Source organism: Euleptes europaea, chromosome 10 (genome assembly GCF_029931775.1).
Source record: "Euleptes europaea isolate rEulEur1 chromosome 10, rEulEur1.hap1, whole genome shotgun sequence".
Classification (NCBI taxonomy): domain Eukaryota; kingdom Metazoa; phylum Chordata; class Lepidosauria; order Squamata; family Sphaerodactylidae; genus Euleptes; species Euleptes europaea.
In genome coordinates, this window is record NC_079321.1 from 58,977,532 (window position 1) to 59,001,336 (window position 23,805).

At 42.0% G+C, this 23,805-nt stretch overlaps 1 protein-coding gene across 1 annotated transcript in view; it reads right to left on the reverse strand.

Annotated features, from left to right (window-relative positions):
• Nucleotides 1-12,186: 12,186 nt before the first annotated feature.
• The window catches only part of FBXL4 (F-box and leucine rich repeat protein 4), a 45,419-nt gene continuing 33,800 nt past the window's right edge, over nt 12,187-23,805 (reverse strand). The window contains exons 7-8 of the mRNA XM_056856369.1: nt 23,248-23,560; nt 12,187-12,355 (exon numbers count right to left, since the gene is read on the reverse strand). Of these exons, the coding sequence (XP_056712347.1) occupies nt 12,192-12,355; nt 23,248-23,560 (477 nt within the window). The 3' untranslated portion in view covers nt 12,187-12,191. The remainder of the gene's footprint in view (nt 12,356-23,247; nt 23,561-23,805) is intronic.

Here is a 23,805-nt window from a genome sequence, read left to right on the forward strand (position 1 = left end):
GCATTTGAAATGCTCAGATTTGGTAACCAGAAACTGAAATTCTAGAATTACTATCAATTACGCTAATCATATACAATATTTCCCTTTCATTCTTTCTCCTCCATCTCAGGGGCAAAACTAGTGACAGAAGTTTGACATTATTTGCATGGGACTGGGCTAGTACATGCAAGGCCAGAAGTGTGAGGAATGGAGGCCAGAAGGAAGGACAGGTTACATATACTTACAACATGATCCCTTCAGTTGGAATCTCATTTCATGCCTCTGCCTCTTAGGTATAACAAACCCAATTCACTCAGTTTTAAGCTGCATCCCTGAACATGGCCATTAGAAGGCTGCTTATGGTAAAAACTAAACACTGGAAATGCTCAGAACTGCATTTTCAGTTGGATACTGTATAACATTGTTCCTTTTCATTGGAACACCAGAAGCAGGACAATAGATTCTAGATCAGGGGTGTCAAACATAAGGCCCATGGGCCAGATCCAGTCCCTTGAGAGTTATCTGGCCCATGAGCCAGCCAAGGCAGCCACCCCACCCCTTGATCTGGGCTAGCGAGGCATGGCCCGGCCTGACCAAGTGACATTTATGTCATATCCGGCCCTCATAACAGTTGAGTTTGACACCCCTGCTCTAGATTATCACTTTGGCGTCAATGAAAAGAGGCTGTCCTGAAACCAAGTTGCAAGCCAAAAGCAGGCAAACCAGCATACATCTATAGCATGCTCCCAATTATTATCTTCTTTTAAAAACGTTTGAAGACAAATTAAAGCAATGCAAATTTTTCCTTTTAACAGTTCTTTAAAAATTAATAGAAGTAGATTATGTGTGAGTGTGTGTGTGTGTGGGGGGTTAAAGTTGCTCTTTCACTGGGAACAGATTGGAGGAAATGGTGACTGCCTGGTTTTCCTACAATAAATATGAATAAAAGTAAGTTTAACAAATATAGTGCTGAATCTGATCAAGCACTTAGCAAAAACTGACCCTGGAACATGTTTTAAAATGACAATATGAGGATTAATCATGATGATGGTACCTCTGAGCATGTACAGAGTTGCTTTCTCAACTTAATCACCATAACTATCTCATAGCTGAGGTTAGAGGTCTGGGCTTCCAGGTCAGTGGGCATGAGTAGGATTCAGAACAAGGCCTCTGTTTTTAGAAATTAGTCTTTACAGAAGCAGCAAAAAAACCCTGAGATGGAATGCAGGGTATTAGAAACAAATCCAGGTGTGTGAATAGAGAGACCTCCTGGATGTTAGAGGAATATGCTTCCATATTCATCAATGTCATACAGGAATATGTTAAAGGCATATGCTTCCATTTGCTGGAGCAGAATTCCAGTACTCACTAGGTATTGCTGCAATAGATAATTCCATTAGTGTAGGGTTGCCAACCTCCAGGTACTAGCTGGAGTTCTCCTGCTATTACAACTGATCCCCAGCTGATAGAGATCAGTTCACCTGGAGAAAATGGCCACTTTGGCAATTGGACTCTATGGCATTGAAGTCCCTCCCCTCCCCAAACCCCACCCTCCCCCACCCACACTGACAGAGGTAACCCTACTTAGCTTCCAAGATCTGATGAGATCAGGCTAGCCTGGGCTATCTAGGTCAGGGCAGATAATAGACTATACCTGTTTTATACAGTGATGTGTGTAGCTTCCAGGGTGGAAGGGTGTTCATGTGACCAATGATACCATGGTCCTGCCCCTAGCTGAATCAGAATTGTCGAAGGCTTTCACGGTCAGAGTTCATTGGTTCTTGTGGGTTATCCTGGCTGTGTAACCGTGGTCTTGATATTGACGTTTCACCAGCAGCTGTGGCAGGCATCTTCAGAGGAGTTACCCTGGATAGTACTTGGATGGGAGACCACCAAAGAAGTCTAGAGTTGCTACGGAGAGGCAGGCAATGGCAAACCACCTCTGAACATCTCTTGCCTTGAAAGCCATATGGGGTCGCCATAAGTCAGTTGTGACTTGACGGCAGAAAAAAAGTAAAACTTTAGTCCTAGACTGCCACCTTCCTTGGAGTTTTAAGCTTCAAGTTACTGAAGACTCCATTAGTCCTTACTTTCCCTACTGCTCAGCTACTCCTCCCCTAGATTCTGAAGAAAGGGGATCACCATGCTGTTGCCTAGCAATCATGACCTAATATTCTGATTTTTCCTCTCAGATTCAGAACAGCAATCAGGACTGCTTGGTATGCAAATCAGGATAGTCTTCAATAGTCTCTAAACGCAGTAGAAGTACAATAATAATAATCTGGGGGGAGGGGCAAAGGCCTCCCTCCCTCATGGTCAGGTCTGAATTACACATAAAATATATCCCCCCCCCCAAATACTGCTTACAGATTCCAGTCTTCAGAATGCATTCATGATAATGGTGTTAGTAGAGATGCAAAAGCCAGATATTACATCTCACCTTTGAAAGTACTTCACCAGATTTTTATCCTTCTAAGGAGCCCTGAGGCACAGAACGGTGAACTGCAGTACTGCAGTCCAAGCTGTGCTCATGGCCTGAGCTCGATCTTGACGGAAGTCGGTTTCAGGTAGCCGGCTCAAGGTTGACTCAGACTTCCATCCTTCCGAAGTTGGTAAAATGAGTACCCAGCTTGCTGGGGGTAAAGTGTAGATGACTGGGGAAGGCAATGGTAAACCATACATGGTCTGCCTAGTAAATGTTGTGATACAATGTCACCCCATGGGTCAGTAATGACCCGGTGCTTGCACAGGAGACTACCTCTACCTGTAAGGAACCCTTAAAGCAGCACTACCTTTTCTGCCTTTCGCTTCATGAAGTTTCTTTTGAAAAGGTGTGTGTCTTTTTTTAGAAATAGCTCCAGGAACTAATTGAAAACTTAACCTGACAGAAAGTAAACCATTCTGCAATTTTGCAACATGTTTAAATCATGTGAGAAAAATTAATAAAAGGGGCACCTCATTTCCTACTAGACTTTAGATATTGTTTTAGGCAGACTTGCTATTTCATGCTGAAAAGAAAATACAATGTAATTTTGTTTTTTAAAAAGGCAGCTAGTCAGAATTTTTTTAATGAGCATTCTTCTATAAATAGTGACAAATCAAATAATGACACTAATAATAGTAATATAAGAATAAACCTGAAACACATATTATCCAACAGGGAACAAAAGGAATGTTCACTGAGCTGCACTTGTGAGCAACTGTTTTCTCAAAGTTACTTCTATATCATGTGTGGATTATCTATCACTGTTTCTATTGGGTTTTGACTTCAATAGTATTTGTAATGAAATTCTCCTTTTGCCTTCTAGATGTTTTAAGGAAAAACCAAGGTATTAATTTTTTTAAAGCTTTGTAGTCAATATTACCTTAAAATGAGACATTGCAATATGTTCTTAGAAACTTTTTTTAAAATCACCCTTTCTCTGCAAATATCACAAACCAGCAGACAGTTTAGCATACGTAAGCCCAAGGAAATCAACGGGCATGATTAGCTTTGTGCTGGACTGTGGGAATTTGCATAAAACAGGATTTCAGTTAGGCCTCACTTTTCTGCACATTAATATATACTGCGCTTTGGTCATTACAAGATATATTTAAATATGAAAGCTTTTGAGAGCTGCTGCACCTTTTATATAAAACAATCCCTTAAGATATACTAGCTAAGATTCTAAAAATGTGTGTGTGTAAAGTGCCGTCAAGTTGCAGCCGACTTATGGCGACCCCTTTTTGGGGTTTTCATGGCAAGAGACTAACAGAGGTGGTTTGCCAGAGCCTTCCTCTGCACAGCAACCCTGGACTTCCTTGGTGGTCTCCCACCCAAATACTAACCAGGGCTGACCCTGCTTAGCTTCTGAGATCTGACGAGATCAGGCTAGCCTGGGCCATCCGGGTTAGGGCAAGATTCTAAGAATAGATTCAACATTATTCAGCTTTTAGTAATGCAACAAATAATAGCATAAATAAGAATTTAGCCTTCTACCTTAAGACACATATTCTATGCATGTTTTATAAAACTCCATTAGAAGTTGCCCCCTTCTGAAGCTTCAGTAATTGCAACTGGCAGTATCAAAGTGATGCACAGATCTACTCTCTATATTATAGCCATGGTAGCAAGCTTTGCCAAAGCAATGCTACAAGAGACTTGGCCATTTGGTAGCAATGATGTGTGTGTGTGTGTGGGGGGGGGATTAGGATGCTAGTGGCTGGAAGAATGAACTAGCCAAGAGGGAAGTAGTTGGATCAGAGGCAGGTTTGATTTTCTCAATATAAGGAGGCACGGAGTTGTGGAAATCAGTTTAGGACTGAACTTCTCTAGGTGACAGCTGCGGGGACCATAATGTTTGCCAAAATGCAGGAACAGGCCCTGGTGCCGTTTGAGCCAATAACCTCACCAAGGTGGTGAACGGAAAAGTTTTTGTTCTGAAGCAAAATGCTATATCCCATGGATGCCAAGATTTTGGGGGGGGGGGCAGGCAGACTACATTTGTCCCAATTATTGTTTTAACAAATTAGAGAATAATGGCAGGATGAATGCTACTTTGAGTTTGTTTACAGTTCTCCTATGCTCGGTTAACAATTATTGGACTGGGCCTATGAAAGTTACCCTGGATGGGGAGATAACATCTGATATATTGTTGGTTTTACCAACACAATAGAGGTAGGAAAAAAGACTCAGCCATGACTGACTTGATAACTCAGTATTTTTATCTCCTCCCCCAACATGTGGCAATCTTACTTGCCTCAGTGTGGTGCAGTGGTTAGAGTGGTGGACTGTAACCTGGAGAACCGGGTTTGATTCCCCACTCCTCTGCATGAGCAGCGGACTTTTATCTAGTGAACCAGGTTGGTTTCCCCACTCCTACACATGAAGCAAGCTGGGTGACCTTGGGCTAGTCGCAGTTCTCTCTGAACTCTCTCAGCCTTACCTACCTCAAAAAGGTATATGTTGTGGCGAGAGGAAGGGGAAAAGATTGAAAGTCGGTTTGATTCTCCTTAAAGGTAGAGAAGGTCGGCATATAAAAACCAACTCTTCTTCATCTGGGAGAGTCTGAATACATGTTCTTAGTCTTCCTCCCACCAGGTATACTGTACACTTCCTCATTTCAAGAACGATGTATGACCAAAATCCATGGCCTTCTCTGGCATATATTAATTTTCATAATTTTCACATACCTTCAGATGTGAGTTCAACCTGAAAGAGCACATTAAAGAGAGAATGCAAAACAACAACATTATGAAGAAATCAAGCTTGATTGAGATGGAAGGATTTTGTTTTTTTGAGTGGTGAGAAAATGGAATTACTGAGGGCTTCCCTACAGTTTTAAACCAATACAATCTCCTTCAAGTGGCATTTCAAAGTGTGGTCCCCTTTCTCTCCCATTAAAAAGAAAAAGTACCATATCAGAGAAGTGACCCATATATTTTATGTATGTTCTGCTCTATATTTGACAGTATTATTCCAAGTGCCATTATTATCCACTCAAAGTCAGCCGAGAAGTTAATCAACCCTCAAGTGCAATTAAGCAGCAGGAAAAAGAAACAGGTTCTAAGTAACAATTATTCTTTCTTAGTGAATGTGGCACATAAAACAGAAAAAAGACTGATGAACAATATTTATGTTGAGTAATCAATTTTAATTCAGTTAAAAATTTCCTTGAGTCTCGATTAGACATACTTTTCAGTCTCAATTAGACATATGCTTTTTAAGGCAGAGGGAAAACAAACTAAGGTTCTAAAATATGTAACTTGCTGAAATGAACTTTGTGCAAGATTTCCAGTGCAGCAGAAGAAAATTCAACAGAGCACCAAAAGAGCCCCTACAAACCTACTATTAAAACTTCAACATTATTGCAGGGATAACAGCTAAACGGCTGTGTAAAGGACTTCTGCATGTCCTTTAGGGCTGCTGCATGTTCACATCCCCTCCCCTTTCTCCCAGTTCACAAAACTCAGGAGAGCCTTTGAGACAGCCTCCAATGATGCAGGAGGAGTTACAGTGTACAAAAGGTCTTAAGATCACGATCCAGAAGTGGTGAGCATGGTATTTTCATATTATTGGCTACAATGGCTACACCTTCTCAGATCTTTTAGGCAGTGTTCCTTCAAAGTTCACTCACGTTCCCTGAAATATATTTCCTATCCTTTAATTCCTTTCCATTAGTGGTCCTTTCAAATGCAACAATTACAACAAAATCAGAGTATCTGGGCAACAGTCAACAGTATTTGACAAGCCTTCAGAACCCCAAATATTGAACAAAACATCCAAATAAAGAACGAAGTGTCAAAAATTATCCTAGAATGAATTAGTCTAAAATTTGGAGAGACTAATCAGCTGGTCTGACTTGTAAACAATGTTGGCTACACTGTAAACCATAACATATTTTCTTCATTGATTTCAATGGCATTCAACAACTCCATAAATGTCCTTAGATGTATTATTGATTGTAAAAATGGAAGGCAGACATCATATCACCATAGTCATAACACTCTGTTACAACGGGAAATATTAATATATTTTTGCTTAAAGAAAACATAACCATGCACACCCTGAGCTATATTATCCAATAAAAATAAGGCTTATTTAAAAAAAAGCCTGAAATATGTAAACATACATAGCCCCAAGGAGCACTCTTTCGTGGAAGGTGTGTACATTTATATTTTTTTAAATACAACAAATGTATGTTATTTATAAAAACATGTTTTAAAATATTCAAAATAAAAGCAATTCTACAGAACTACAGCAACGTTCTGCTATAGCGAGATATTAGGATGTAAATATTTTAAAGACTAGTGTTCACATGCATGTCCTAGTTATTTTAACCCCATGACAGTGTATGCTGGTAACCAACGTGAAGAAACTTTAGCCTAAACTGGCCAGGAAACAAAAACTGCAGTAGTCACTCCTGTGAGTGTGGCAACAAATTCTCTAGCCTGCCAGGATCACAGAAATTGGTACGGTTCTCTCCCTGCCCTTCTTAGTTGCTCCTGATATTTCTCCATACAATAACGTTTACATAATTAGGATCATATCTGACCATGTGCAAAAAGTGAGGTTTTCATGTGCTAAGCAACCCTACATTATATGCAGCTCCTTAAATGTAAAGCTGCATGAAGGAAATGGCATGGCATCTTATGGTGGCAAAGGGAGAAGAAAATAGTATGATATTCCAGGGTGACACCAATGTAGGAATTCAGATTTTTGGATTTTGACTGTTTTACCAGATTGTAGAAAAATATAGCTGAAAAAATGTTATAAAAGTACAAAAGTGGAACACTGTATAAACACCACTAAAGTTTAAGAATTAGTTTATGATCAATTTACACCTTGACTTACTAATTCTGGAGATCCCCCTTTTCCAAAGTGCTAGTATTTTGCTGAAAACTCTTTAGTGCAAAATTTGCTTTCGTGAGAGTGAGAACATGTTCACTACTTTTTAAACATACAGGTTTAGTCAGAATTAAATCTCACTGAGTTCAAAGGACCTACTCCCAAATAAAGGATGCTGTGAATTGCAGCCTCAAGTTAAGTGAGAAAAAATACCAGCAGAATATGGGTGCAATCCAGAAAAGGCTATATGTGGTTAAGACCCATAGCATATTAAAGGGATGTAAGTACACAGTAGTGGTTTAAATCCTATTGATTTCAATAGGATTGTATAACATTCTTTGGATTATTCTCCTATGCAGTTAATCCAGATGTCTTCAGATACATGCTTACCAGATGTGCACACAACACGCAGCATCAGAAATATGATCTGATATTAAATACTTATTCACATTAGCAAAAAGATCAATAAAATACACTCATCTAAAGAAATGCAAACATCAGAGGAATCCTGAAACATCCATCAGGATGATCAGCCTATAAGAGTAGTTAATACAATTAAAAATTCAACATCTGCAGTCAACGTTTTCCATTCTTAACATAAAATCAAGAAAAAAGTAGTATGTAGTAAAACCACAGCAGTACTGATTATAAATATTATTTTTCGGTCTGTTGTTAATAATGTAAAACTTGAAATTTGTGCATCCAATCCAAAGCGATCATAGTATATAGTATCTACAGAAAGTTTTATAGTATAGCAAATTTATTAGAAATCGGACTAACAACTTGTGATGACAGAATTTCTAACTCATTTCAGAATTGGCTCTGTCTTTTGCCGCTTCCTGTAAGAAAGAAGACCTTAAGCTCTCCATCATTACAACTTCCTCCTTCTCAAACTTCCCGTTGGGGGTGGGAGAAGGAGAACAAAAGCAGGCAGCTGGTGCTGACTTGATCGTGAAATTCCTAGGCTTCCGGGCAGCAATGGAGCCTGAGCATGACTGTAATGACTAATGGCACTGGGAACTGTAGCTTTTAATTGCTCTTGACTCAACTTGTTGGTAGTAAATGTCTTAAAGCTGTGAGATCTCAGTGACACCATCCCATCTACATTACAGGGGTAAGTGGGGAAATGAAAAGTTTGCTGCTGGCCTAAGTATATAATGAACTGGTCCAAAATTTCAGTAGAAGTTTGGGCTTGGCTCACAATGGGCTTTGATTATGAATTGCTGTTTACTTATCCCCCTTGACTCCTCACTACTTGATAACCAGTTGCATGCTGTAGTTAGTTTAGCTAAATTCAATGGTCTTTCAATAGACTTTAAGGTTGCTACTGGACTCTTGCTCTTTTCTACTACTAGTGACAGACTAACACTGTTACCCACCATGAATGAACAGTGCTGTTCAGTGAACAAAAGGTATCTCTTACCAGTATAAAAAAGGTGAGAGTTTAATTTTAGAAAATTCAAACACAGGAATTTGAATATAAGAACAATGCTGGATCAGACCAAAGGCCCATCTAGTTCAGCATTCTGTTCACACAGTGGCCAACCAGCTACCTGTAGGTAGCCCACAAACATAAAGAGTGCCAACAGCAACATCCTGCCTGTGCTCCCCCAGCAATTGATTTAAAGAGGCATGCTACCCCTGGTACTAGAGAGAGTAGATATCAATCATGCCTAGTAGCCCAGTCTTTCATGAATTTGTCCATTCCCCTTTTAAAGCCTTCTAAGTTTCCGGCCATTACCACATCCTGTGGCAGCGAGTTCCACAAATTAATTTTACGGTGTGTGAAGAAATACATTCTTTTGTGTGTCCTGAATCTCCCACCATTCACCTTCAGTGGATGACCCTGGGTTCTAGTATTATAGAAGAGGGAGAAAAGCTTTTCCCTGTCCACTCTCTCTACATCGTGCATAATTTTACAGGCCTCTATCAGGTCTCCCCTTACTAGCCTTTTTCTAAGCTAAAAAGCCCTAAGCGTTGTAACTGATCCTCAGCAGCTGCTCTAGCCCCCTGATCATTTGGGTTGCTCTTTTTTGCACCTTTTCAAACTTACAATATCCTTTTTCACATGCGGTGACCAGAACTGTACACACCATTCCAAGTGTAGTCTCACTATGAATATTCCATTGAGACACCACACCAATTTTAAAAAATTGACAGGAGAATTCAATGCTAATGTAGATGATCCAGATAAAAGACATTCACTGCAATCCACAAAGGGGAAATTTTCTCTGTGCTACCTTTAGTTTTTTTGGTTTTTTTTTGGGGGGGGGGTTGACGTCAAGTCACATCTGACTTATGGCGATCCTGGTGGAGATTTCAAGGCAAGAGACGTACAGAGGTGGTTTGCCATTGCCTGCCTCTGCATCACAACCTTGGTATTCTTTGGAGGTCTCCCATCCAAATACTAATCAGGGTTGACCCTTGCTTAGCTTCTGAGATCTGGTAAGATCAGGCTATCCAGGTCAGGGCCTTTAGATATATAGTGGCAGGAAAATCATTTTTCATTTTTATCAATCTGGTATGATGAAGAAATATGTAACACATACAGGTTACCTGCATAGGGTAAGAATGTCAGTGTTTGCTTGTTAACAAACTACTGATTATTTGGAGGACAAGTTTTTACTTGCAATTAAAAGGTTTATACTAATCTCCTTGACTGAAGATGTTAATTTTAATCAGAAAAGGTAAAGGTCCCCTGTGCAAGCACCGGTTCATTCCTGACCCATGGGGTGACGTCACATCTCGACATTTTCTAGGCAGACTTTGTTTGCGGGGTGGTTTGCCAGTGCCTTCCCCAGCCATCTTCCCTTTACCCCCAGCAAGCTGGGTACTCATTTTAATCAGAAGTAAAAATCAATTTTAATCAGAAGTGAAATAAAATTAATGTAAAAGGAACTTGCTTTTGAACAATTTGAGACATTATGATAGTCCACTCCCCAAATATTATTGTGAATCCAGACATCCACATATGGAAATCCATTTGCTGAACAGAGCTTTGCCGCTTCCTCTGTCTTGAACCCCAGTTTCTGCAAAAAATCTCTTCTAAGGGTCAAAGGATTATTGGGAACAACAGAGGGCTATTGTTAGAAAGGCAAAATCAGTGGAAATTGCTCCTACTTCCACTCATACAAGGAGAAGAGTTAAACACAATTTTGTCTGTTGTACTAACCTTCACACTGGAAGGAATAGGAGAGAGGTGGTTAATACCAAAAACACCAGCTCTTTTTCTCTTCTGGCTCAAGTACACATGATGCCGGGAGTTCTGTGAACATAGCTTCCAGCATTTATTATTAGTATTATTATTGTATATCTGGGGCCCAATTTGGATGGGGGGGGGGGGTTAAGCCATACCACCATTCCACTTTCCTGAGCTGAAACAGCTTTGGGGGGGGGGGGTGCTATTTGTCTCACTGAGATAAACATACAGGTTCTCATATAGTCTTTAGATATATAGTTATATGTATAGATATATGTTTCCCATTGTGACAGGAACAGGCCTGAGAGCCCACTTACCTGAGGCCAGGAGGTGCATCTCGTGAGGAAAGCCCTGAGGCCTGGCTGGAAGCAAAAGGGTGCCCAAACAGCTCTGAGAAGCCTGCTCAGGAAAGCCCCATGTGGCGATGGTGAGGGCTAATGGCCCTGGAGATGGCGGAGCCAGCAGCAATTAGCAGCAGCTTGTAATAGGTGGGACAGCAGGTCAGCCAAGCCAGATGGCTTCTTAAGACAAGGCTTAAAAGCAGCAGCCAGAGGATGGAGTAGCAAAGGGGAAGTTGTGAGCCAGGAAGGGTGCTGTCAACTACTTCCTTGCAGTCTGTATGGCGATCTGAACAAATGACTGCCTGGAGAGTCTGGCATGCGCTTAGGGGAACAGGATCAATGGACTCTAAACCCTTACCCAGCTAGCTACAAGTTGCCCTACAAACAGTGACTCCCTGGGACCATTTCAGGCTGGGAAAATGACATGGAGGGGACTGTGCCCTACTTACATAATTTTTTCAAAATCAAAAGATATGCTGGGAGCATGTTGGTGGAACTCCCAATGCCACATATAGTTGAGTCTTCTCTTTTCCACTGACTTCAAATAATGCTCAGTCTGTGGTGTGGTACTGCTGTACTGAGAGTTATACGAAGTGGTATACAATAAAATAAAACAGGATCATAAAAATTCTCAGAGCAGTGATATAATGTCACTTATTTTATATTATTATTTAAAACCATGGGAGACCGAAGCAGATGTGGGAACTGTCATTTTTGGCTTCGCAAAGTTCTCTATCTTTGCTTACTATATCCTGTGGTAGAACTTTATACTTCGTATGGTCAATAAATACTTAGCTGCACATCATATATTGGAAATAGAAAATTCCCTATCATGCACATCAATTTTAAAGGATTTATACTGCTACAGTTCATAAAAAGAAATGCATATTCTTGTCTGCATTTGTAAAATCCCAAACAACTTTTCAGCTTTGTGGTGGCTAAACCACAAGTTTGCACCTTAAAGGCTAAGACTAAAAAAGAAATAAAAATGTCACCTTTTATTTCTCTATTAGTCAGTATTACAAGTTTAAAATTAACATTCAAATAGCTTATTGCATCAAATACTTTTTAACAGGCATTTAAATTTATGCCATCTTACATGATTCTTCCCACTTCAAAACATGTCATGTGTCACTTACCCAGTACAGAAACTGGATACAGTACAAAGAATGGCTGTCCCCATCACAATTTAAATCTTTGATTTCATATATCGCCTTCAAATCAAGATGAGTTCACTTTCCCCCATTATTCTGAAGAGACTTTTTCCCCCTTTGAAAATCATCACAAATTCACAGGAAACAGAATTTGTGTCAAATCGATTCCATATAGCAGCATATGAACTGAGTCACTGGGTGAAACTCTTTTTGATGAACACATTAGGAAAGTTGGCATTCAGTTCTAGGACAACTCTATTATCAATTTGTGAACAGAAGGATACGTCAAGTAAGGAAAGATCTTTACAAGACTCCAGCAATTTTCTTAAAGATGCAGGGCTTACCATTCTTGTTCCTATAAATGAAAAAAAGGCAGGAAAGAAGACCAGTTGTCAATTAAAGAGTTTAATGTTTACAGAAACAGATTATAGTCTGTGATACCAAGAGAGAAATCTTGCAATGTTCATATTTTAATTGCCATTTTTATGACATTTTCAAAACTAGTCGATAGTAGACACTAAAGCTTCCCTAAGAGCCAAAAGAAAATTAATTCCTAAGTGCTTAAAGCCAGTGTGGTATAATTAGTTACCCCGACACTCAAGACTCTGTATGCACTCACCCTTGAAGCTCACTTGGTAGCCTTAAGAAGTCATCATCTGTCATCCAGATGCCTTTATGGTTTCTACTACATGGCTAACAACAGCTGGGGGGGGAGTTTAGTTTGGGAAAACCCTATGGGGGGGAAGGTTTAAATACACCTTTCATAGAGACACTTCCCAAACTTGACCCCGCTTTCCTTTGGAGTTGTTTTGTATAGTAAAGTGCTAAAGATACATGACGCAAATCTCCCAATTGGCGTCTAGTTTGTCCCTAATTATATAAACCCTTAGAAACCGCTTACTGCAGTGATTAATCTCCCATCATTGCCCAAATGTGCTGCCTGTTTTCCCATCTTTGTTTGGGCAGTGTACAATTAGGGATGTCAGTAAGGATATAAAAGAACATGACAACTGTCATATGCTTCCCATTTGTGTCTTAGAAAGAAAAGTTATTAAATGATGTGTTAACCTCAAAGGTATCTTACAAATTTTCTGTAAAATGATATTTAAAAGACATTATACTCTGGAGAGGCTATCTAAAATGACACCAATAGTCTCAAAAGTTTCTGAAGATGCAAAAAAAAACCTGTTCCTTTTTCATAGCTGGTGGCAGTTATACTTCTATAGTATAATTTTGAAATACTTGAAGTCTTCGTGTACTTTCTCTGTCAGATATAATAAAAAGGGAACCTAAGCATATCCAAGTTTTCTTGATCCAAGGTACTCATAAATGTGGGGTTTTAGTTCTGGATTTGCATTATTTGCTCTAATTTTGTCACTTACAGTGCAATTCTAGTTACACCTTCTAAACCCACTGAAGTCAATATGCTAGAAGGGTGCAACTCTGCTTAGGGCAGTGCTGTTAGCTAATTTGTCTAAGGATTGATACTAGTACATACAGCCTTATCCCCCCTTTGGGCAACTTCTTTGATAGAGGATTTCTTAAGGAGTGTTCAAAAACAATTGTTTGTTGACCAAACCAATTTTATTTTTCTGTTTTGCCTTACTATAGAAGCATATCCATTTTACAATCCCATCAGTGCTTACAGGAGTTAAGATAAATTATATCAGGAAGCTTTTTTAAAGGTTCTTGGCATTTACAGTTTCTGAGGCTGGAAACACCTAAATGTGAGAGAGTTTAAAGAGTCTTTGGGTGCTCTGTATGAGTTGCTTCTGAAAAGGAAACTCTTAAGAAGTTCAGGATTATATCTGACTCTTTGGACTATGTTTTTAATATGAGGCTTATTTCTGTACTGAAACTGAGTTAACTGCATTTTGAAACTGTCAGGGAAAACTGATGATTTTGACAGCCATGAAGGGGACAGTTGGAGCTTTTGGCATTCCCGGAAACTGTGGGAGGTGTTTTGGGTTTATGGCATCTAAGAGACAGTTAAATATTCTTGTACAAAGGAAGAATGTGTTGTTATTCTTCTTTCGTGCTCAGTGTTTTTACATACTGGAAAATACAGAGCTTTTAAAATTGTGTGAACTTACTTAGAATTACTGATTTTAATTCAATGGTTTGCGATAACAACTGATATAGTGCATACAGATGGTTAAACCCACCACATTTTTCTAAGCTGTACTTTATGCTGCCTGGCTGCAGTCAAAATATCAAATGGAAGTTTATTTTTCTGGAGCATGTTTTATGCCCTTATTTAAGCATAATCCACACATATGCTGCAATTTATGTGATCACATAATGGCACTGCATATGGTACCCTCCAGGCACGGAACAAAAGTATTCTGCTTTCACATAGTACCCATTTTCATATTTTAATCAAATTTGGCACCTCAAGATTAACAAGCAAGAATGAAAGAAAGGAAAGGAGGAAAAAGAAGTCACAGGGGTCTGCAGTTCAAATCATTACCCAATAGGGATGAATATTTACTTTGTAATCCTTAGAAGGTGACCAAGTTGCAGCCGTGTACACAGGACTTTTACCTGTGACCCTCAAGTCTGTTTTGTAGCATAATGGGCTACTTCCTTCTGGAATTATATCACTGTAATAGCAAAAGCAAAAACATTTTGCTATAACCACTTTCACTGGTCTTACAGCGCATTCCTGAGCTGCTGAGGGCCGGGGATGGTGGGAAGGAGGTGCCGCTGTGGCGCCTCCTAAGCCGTTCCACAGCCGCCAGCAGCTTGAAAAAAGCCTTTGAAAGGCTTTTTTCTCTTAAAACTGGGCTTTTTGCCCCATTGACAAAAGCAAGGCTGCGCCTGCTAAAAAGCAGGTGCAGCCTCACTCTTCTCGCCACCGGCGTACCCGGGGCAAAAGGGGACAGGAGGCTGCCTAACGGCAGCTCCTCCCCCCCAGGACAACCTGGGAATGCCTCCCGGGACGCCCCCTGGAATGCTGGTGCGGGCCTTTACACCGGTGGGATGCCAGCGGAAGGCCCAGCCGGTGTCCCTGGGCGGTGCTGCCATGGCAGCGCCTGGAGACCAGTGTCAGGGCCTCCCAGCCGGCACTGGGGCCACTAATGCTGGTGTAAGTCGCCCAGACACCAGCATGGGGGGGGGGGCTAACACCGGCGTGGCCACTTCCTGGCCTCTTAAGGACTTTCGCCCTCGAAGGTCAGGAATGCGCTGTTTGGCTCATTAGTGCCACAAGGAGAACTAGAAAGGACCAGTTTTCTAATAGTGCCTATTAGGAAAGACATGTCATATTTTTAACACTAGAGATTTAGCTCAAAATGGCAGCACAAGGTATTGGCATTTTTATGGTTTTAATTATTGCTGCAAATTGTCTTACGCATTGGAAAATATATCTGTAAAATAATACAATAAATATTTATTTATACCCCACAAATGTTGGATCCTGTCCTATAGCAGTTGACAATACTGAAATATTATGAGTATAAAAGCTATCACAGTTTAGAAAAGCAACAACACACCAAGATGAACGCTAATCTAGAAAATCATGTGTCTATCTGAAAAGGAAGGCCTTGATTAGTCTCCAGATTATCAACCTTGTTGGTTAGAAGAATTTCTCTTGGAAGGGAATTGGAAAACGGAGCCTTGTGTACTCACCGTGATGGCTCCTTCTGTTCTGGGTTGAAGGGCATCTTGATCCGTGGGTATTCTCGTCACGTGCCCAGGGAGGCAGGACCAAATATTTTTTCTACAGCTTCCTGTCTCCCTGGGCGGGAAACCCAGTTTACGGACTCGCCGAGCTAATGAGACAGGTAAGTGAACAACAACAAGCAAACAACAGCATTGCATTTAAGCAAAAAACAATGAGCTCCTTGAAAGAACAGTAACTTCAACAAGAAAGAAACGTTAAGGAAAGGTCCCTGGACAAATGGCGGACATAGTTAGTTTCAGGAAGGAATTACAATCTGTTGTGAATTTCCAATTTTAATGCCCTCTATGAAGGAGAAATGGGTCTTGGACCTGAGAAGGGTGGGCAAGATGCCCTTCAACCCAGAACAGAAGGAGCCGTCACGGTGAGTACACAAGGCTCCGTTCTCAGTTCTGGGTGGAAGGGCATCTTGATCCGTGGGATATCCAAGAGCTATGCCCCGGGGTGGGATTCAGTACTAGTCCAAGACTTGCTGTAACACCCTTCTACCGAATGCGGCGTCAGCGGAGGCCCTGGAATCTATTTTATAGTGTTTAACGAAGGTGGAGACTGACGACCATGTGGCCGCCCGACAAATTTCTTCCAGGGAAGCTTGTTTATTGAAAGCTGCTGAAGTGGCCGCACTGCGCACTGAGTGTGCAGTGATTCCTTCCGGAGGGGGAATTTTGCTGGCCCTATATGCTTCAATAATACACTGCTTGACTGCCGTGCTAATGGCAGAGGTTGACATTTTCCCCCCTTTATTGGGATTAGTGATGGAGATGAAGAGAGCATCAGATTTTCTAAAGTCAGCTGTTCGACTGAGGTAAGTTTTCAGCAACCTACGTAGGTCTAACTTATGCCATTCCTTTTCCTTGGGATGAACCGGATGAGGACAAAAGGAAGGTAAGTGTATCTCCTGAGACCTGTGGAATAGGGAATTTACCTTGGGAACAAAGGTGGGGTCCGTTCTTAACACCACCTTATCCCTGTGAAATGTGCAGAGACCCTCTCTGGAGGAGAGTGCTCCAAGCTCAGACACACGCCGAGCGGAGGTCACTGCGATAAGGAAAATAGTCTTAAGTCTCAGCATTCTAAGGGACACTTCCTTGATCGGCTCAAACGGTGGTCTAGTTAGGGCCGAGAGAACCACGTTGAGGCGCCAGGTAGGGAAACGATGCACTACCGGCGGTCTGGTTTGAGTCACACCTTTTAAAAAGGTTATAATGTGTGGGTGTCGAGAAGGGGGAAAACCCTCTATATCGGTTAGAACTGTAGATAACGCCGCTACCTGTCTGCGCAAGGTGGAAGCCGACAGACCCATATCCAGACCCTCATGGAGGAAATCTAGAATCTTAGGGATCCCTGGGGAAAGGGGATCGATGGATTTACGCTTGCACCAGAGTACAAATGCTCTCCAAGAAGTATTATATATTCTCCTAGTTGACGGTCTCCTAGCTTCTAGCATCGTGTCTACTACAGCTGGGGAGTAGCCGATCCCTAGGAGCGATCCCCGCTCAATTTCCACGCGGTTAAGCGCAGCCATTGAGGTTCTGGATGGAACAGAGGTCCCTGATGTAGGAGGTCTGGGTTGGCTGGAAGTTCCCAAGGGGACTGAATTGACATTTTTTGCAGGCTGGGGAACCAAGGTCTCCTTGGCCAGAGGGGAGCAATGAGAATGACCGTTGCTCTTTCCCTTCTGATCTTTCGAACCACCCTCTGTAGTATGGGAATGGGAGGAAAGGCGAACAGGAGCTCCTGAGGCCATGGGGCCACCAGAGCATCCATTTGTTCCGCTTCCCGATGAAAGTACCGGGTAAAAAACCTGGGTAGAAGGCGGTTGGTCGCCGAGGCAAAGAGATCCACCTTGGGTCGGCCGAACCTCTCCTGAATCTGTTTGAAAATGGACTCGTTGAGGGACCATTCCCCTTCGTCCAGTATCTGACGACTTAGCCAGTCGGCCTGCGAATTTAGGGACCCGCTGATGTGTTCTGCGGAAAGAGATAATAGGTTTGACTCTGCCCAAGAAAGGATCGCCCTTGCCTCCTTGTATAGGCTGGGGGATCTCGACCCCCCCTGTTTGTTGACATATGCCTTGGCCGAGATGTTGTCCGTTCGGACCAAGACATGTCTGTGGCGTAGTATGATCTGGAAGTGAGTTAAAGCCAAGAGGATTGCTCTCAGCTCTAGTCTGTTTATGTGCATCTTTCTTTCCCTGATGGACCAGGTGCCCTGGGCTATCTGGGATTGACAGGTGGCTCCCCAACCCTCCAGGCTGGCATCCGTAAATACCTGGATACGGTCTTCTACTAAGAAGTGTAATCCCCTGTTGAGGTTGCTGCTCCTGTACCACCAAGTCAGAGATTGTCGGAAGGATAGCGGGAGAGGAACTACCTTGTCCCTGCTCCTTGTGATAAGGTCCTGATATGGATGAAGTAAGTTTTGGAGCCCCCTTGAGTGGAACCTGGCCCACGGTACCGAAATTATGCAGGAAACCATCTTCCCTAGTAATTTGGCTAGGGTCATGATTCTGCCCCGAGTGGAGCCTATCGTGGTCTTGACCATGGACTGGATTTTGACCATCTTGTCCTGGGGAAGAATTACCAAGTTCTTGTGAGTGTCTATAATAACCCCCAGATGTTCCAACCTTTGTGTGGGGGTTAGGTGGCTCTTCTCCAAATTCACCAGGAATCCGTGTGAAGATAGAACCTGAATCACCCTGGAGGTGTGATCCAGTGCTTGCTCTCTGGTCCCTGAGCAAATTAGGAGATCGTCGAGGTACGGAAAAACCGCAATCCCCTCCTGGCGAAGCAAGGCTACCAGCGTCACCAAGATTTTGGTGAAGACGCGGGGAGCGGAGTTCAACCCGAAGGGGAGGGCTTTGAACTGATAATGCTTCCGGTCGTAGCAGAACCGGAGAAATTTGCGATGGGACAGGTGGATGGGGACGTGGAGGTACGCCTCCTTCAGATCCAGGGAAGTGAGGTACTGATCCAATTGAAGGGCTTCTAGAATGGAACGTAGCGTCTCCATGCGAAATTTTCTGTAACGCACGCTCCTGTTCAGGTGTTTTAAGTCTAAAATAGCTCTCCAGTCCCCATTTTTCTTGGGGACTGTAAAGAAAATTGAATATACCCCACTTCCCTGTTCGATCTGAGGAACAGGTTCGATGGCCTGGATCTGCAGGAGGTGAGATACTGCCTCCAAGGTTCTCTGATGTTTTTCTGGTCTTATTGACCTTGGGGAGTTTACAAATTTGTCTCGGGGTATGTTGGTAAATTCTATGCGGTAGCCCGATTGAACAATCTGAGCTACCCATGCGTCCGTGTAAGATCTGTCCCACGCATCCTGGAAAAGAAGAAGCCTGCCCCCTATATCTTTGAGGTTGGCGTCACTGTTTTGGGGTTTTTGGAAACCGGTCTCCCTTGGTGTTGGTGAATTGCTGATGTCCCTGGGGGGGACGAAAAAACTTGCCACCCCCTCTACGAGATGAACCTCTGAAATTGTTACTGTTACCCCAAGCCCCCCTCCTGTGGTCTGGTCTGAAGGGAGCAAGGGTGTGTGAGGACCTAAAGTTGGGAAAAGAGGATGAAGATGAAGATCTCCCATCTCTCTTGTAGGACTTAGGAAGCACTTTCTTTTTGTCCTTATTTTCAACTAAAATTTTTTCTAGTCTTTCGCCAAAAAGTTTCCCTCCAGTATAGGGATAGGACATTGTCAGAGTCTTATTCTTTAATTCATTCTGCCAAGGGCGGATCCAAAGAGCCCGCCTGATGGCGACATTGGAAGATGTGGCCCTGGCAGCAAAGGACATTGCGTCCAACGACGCGTCAGCCATAAATGCCGATGCTTTGAGAAGCCTATTAAGGCCTTCTGTTAGTTTACGGTTGTCACCAGTATACAACTGGATGATCTTTCTGATCCAAACTATGGAGGCCCTTGCCATAATTGATGTAGCGGCCGAGGCCTGAATGGCCAGGGTGGAGGCCTCGTGCACCTTTTTTGATAGGATCTCTGTTTTCCTATCGATGGGATCTCTAATGCTTCCCATTCCATCCTCTGCGGGGAGATCTGAGGAATGAAGTGCTGCCACGGGGGCATCAATGAGAGGGAGCTGGAATAGCGACATGGCCTGAGGGACCATGGTGTAGAGCTTTTTTATGCTCGCTGAAAACTGCCTATTGGCAAGGGGTTTGTCTAACTCAGTTTGGACCTGAGTCTCAAAAAACTCAGGGAAAGGAATCTCCCAAATCCTGGGCTTGGTACTGGGGAAGAATTCCCTGGTTCCCTTCTTTTTAGTCTTTGGTTTTGGAACTGACTCTGTATCTGGGTCCTCATTGAGGTCCAGTGCAATAAGGGCCTTATTTAAGAGGGTCTGGAAATCCTCTGCTAGAAACAGGCGAGGATGTTGTTCTTCCAATAGTATAGGAGTGTCCTCGTCGGAGTCAAATTCTCCTTCCTCTCTAGTTTCTGAGTCAGAAGCCCCTGAGAGATATTCTTCAGAAGGCTGGTAGGACTGAACCACCGGTTGAGATTTTAAGGCTGCTTTGGTGCGCCACTGAGAGTTAGCCTGACCATCTTGCTCCCCCCTCCCCTGGGGGTTAAGAGAGTGAGACTGTGAAGGGGCAATGCCATGTAACAAGGGAGCCATGGAATCCCTAAAGGCGTTCATCATTTGTGCTTGTCTGTCTAACACCCCATTAAAGAAATTTAGCATTTCCCTCCGAGATACAGGAGCCTCAGGCTCATCGCCACATACATTACCCCCAGTAACGAAATCCAAAGAGGTGCCCTCCAAGGCCGAATTTCCCGGGGCCAGGCCCGCGGTTTGTGGCCGTTCGCGCCCTTCTCCCGTTTGGGCGCCATTTTGAAGCGGCTCCTCAGAGCGCGCTTTCTTTGCTGCGGCCGCCCCATCGGAGCCGGGCGCCGCGCGGCCGCTGGCTCGGCCGCCAGAATGATCTTTGCGCCTTCGCCCTGTTGAAACAACGAGGGCCGGATCCGCATCTCCTTCGGACAGGAGGTCCGAATCGGAGTCCCTCCTGCCGTCCGCCATCTTGTCCGAGGGACGAAGTGGAGTCGGGAGAAAAGAGGAGGGGGTGAGGAAGGGAGGGGGCTAGGAAGATCGGTAAAAGCGGGTAGACGCAAACGCGTCTAAAACGGCAGGAGGAGAGAGGGAGAAAACAACAAGGTCGGGGAGGGAGAGAAATGGAGAGGAATCCTCTATAGACGGAGCTCAAGTTAAACGCTGCCACCCTATACAAGGCAGGACGGAAACTGGGTTTCCCGCCCAGGGAGACAGGAAGCTGTAGAAAAAATATTTGGTCCTGCCTCCCTGGGCACGTGACGAGAATACCCACGGATCAAGATGCCCTTCCACCCAGAACTGAGAACAGAATTCTACTGGATTTGTAAATAGTGAGCACTTAAATATCACCCTTTATAGTTGCCAAAGAAATTTACCATTATGTAAATGCCACAATTAATAGACGGAAAGTGTAATACAACAATATCTATTTAACTCTACACAAGGTTTCTGAGGAGTTTTATTTTGCTATTGCTGTGTTTTGTTATCTTGTTGACAATAAAAACTGATCAATCCGTGTCTTTTTCATGTTTTGGAGTGACTTGCACGTATATGTTTACAAACAAAGAAGGAAAGCAATACACCAATTGTATTAACATCAATTGTATTAACATCAATTGCTAATACCGGCACACTCTCGGTTGAGACTTAGGTGTTCTTTTTTTCCAAGACCTTTGGCAAGAGGTAACTTAGAAATCTTGTCTGCTTTTCTCCTTGCCCTCCTATTTTGATTATAGTATTGTTGATTCTGACACTTTTAACTTGTTCTTAATGGTTAGTTTAGTACTGACAATACTTTATAATGTTTATCATATTTTATTATCATAAGATCTTTGAAAACCTTGTTAGCAATCAACATTAAAGTACTTTAAATAAAATAAAGAAATCCAGGAGAGAAAGGTTGTGGCTATCATACTAAAACAGCAAAGAACTTCTGTTGCTTAACTTTACTACTCTAGCACAAAGTAGAGATCACCTTAAATCTACAGTCAACATCTTCTTAAAAATAAATATAACAACTCACAACAAAAAACATATATGCTTGTGTAAGTAAATTGCTTTATTCAATGAAAAAACATACTTCCAGCACAGTAGGTGTTAAGTCTAGATGTAAAACAATTTGATTTAAATGCTAATCTAATATGTATCATAGAAAATAAGTTGATACTTTGATTTCTATCCTGCTTTCTACATATAGTATTAAAATACCAACTTATCCTTCATATTTTGTTTACATGTTCACTGTATATCACAGCTTGTGATAAGAGGTTCTGAATTCACGAAGTAATCCTTGTTACTGAATTGAGACTGCAATTGGGTTGTATTTGCACTGGGGGGTAGAAGGAGGAAGTATTCTAGATCTAGATCTTGTTGAATTAAGCTTTTTAGCTTTATGCAAGGGAAGACAGCTTCTGAAGTCTCTTGCACTATTAAGGGAAGAGATCGTAATATCCAGAATAGAAGCAGGTCTTCCCCCTGCCAGGCTATGCTATGGAAGAACATTATCTTGTCAAGAGACCAGAGGTGTTCATCTGTGTAGTTGAGCTTATATGACATCAGTGCAGACTGAAAGACTGTTGGCTGTTCAGGCACAACAGTGAAATGCTCGTATAACATGTAACCTCAACTTTTCCCCATTGAACTGGGGCATGTTTATTTTCTGGGCTTGTACAGCACAGTTTTTATTTATGAACCAAATCTTTATACTTTTATACATTTAAAAACCCCTATATATGTTATGAATCCTTTCACATGAGCATTTCTAATCCTAACACATATTGGAGATTTTCTATAATCAGCATAAGCCTCAGTGTCATCTTGTATTCCAGGCATAAAAGGGTAACTTATAGAAGTACCTCATCCAAAGGTCCATAAAGAATGTCTTACTTAGACTAGAAAAGGTTTGCTTCTTAAATTAACATACAGAATCATAGCTTTAAGCACTGAGGGAACAGTTTTGCATATCTGTTGCAACAGAAATGAAAATTTTGTTTATTTCCATACAACGATTTAATTAAAATAATTTATTTTTGAAGGAAAAAACCTCAATAAAGATTTATTCTATGCTTTGCAGAAAAAATGCCGTTTGATCGTAAGTTTCACGCTTTGTAAATACATCCTGTCGCTCTCTCTAGGCCTTGTGAAAACTGGCAATAGCAATTGAATGGTTTTCAGGAAACCATCATAAAACTGTAGTGTATTAAAAAAAACCCAGCAGTATTGGGGTAAGTAATTAGACAAATCTGTCCCTTGATTAACAATCCAGGAAATCAAAATATCTGAAGTTAAGCTATTTTAGTGCCATACTCCGAGACACTTTGATCCAGTGAGAAGTATCCATGCATAGGCGGTGTTTTATATGATTCTACTGCCAAAATAGGGGAGAAGGATCCTGAATCCAGTATTTACTATCATGAGTACATCTTATTTTATGCCACACATAATTTCCATTTTTGCTATTGATACAATCAACTGATTTGAAGAAGTTTGTGCAGTTGCTTACCCAATATATCAAGCTGACGGAGATTAGTACAGTTAGCAGCAAGTTCTTCTATATCAGAGTCGCACACAGACCTGTTGGCAGTCAGAAAGAGCTTTTGCAAGTTTGGGAGTTTACGTGCCAGTTTTGCAAAGCAGCCAGTGCTGCTCTGAAGCGTAGGGCACCAGCCAAGATCAAGCTCCTCCATCAGCGGGCAGCCAGAAGCTAACTCTGCTATTCCATTTTCAGTAATGTTTTTACATCTCCATAAATCCAGTGTACGAAGCTTTTTGCATTTTGCTCCCATCATACTAGCTACTGTGTCATAGTCATCAATCTGTGAAGAAAAAATCACTCGTTATTTGTACCCACACCACATATTTCAAATCAAATATTTATTTTAAAATACTGTTTTCAGTTTCACATACCAGTTGCAGTCCCGGATGTGAACATAAATACCACTGCTTCCCCCAAACATAACTACTGCTGAAATCAATTACCTGTGGCTACATGCAGCTTGAAACCCCCTCTTCCTACCACACTCCTGTGATACTCCAAAACTCTATTGTGTTTCCTGACTTA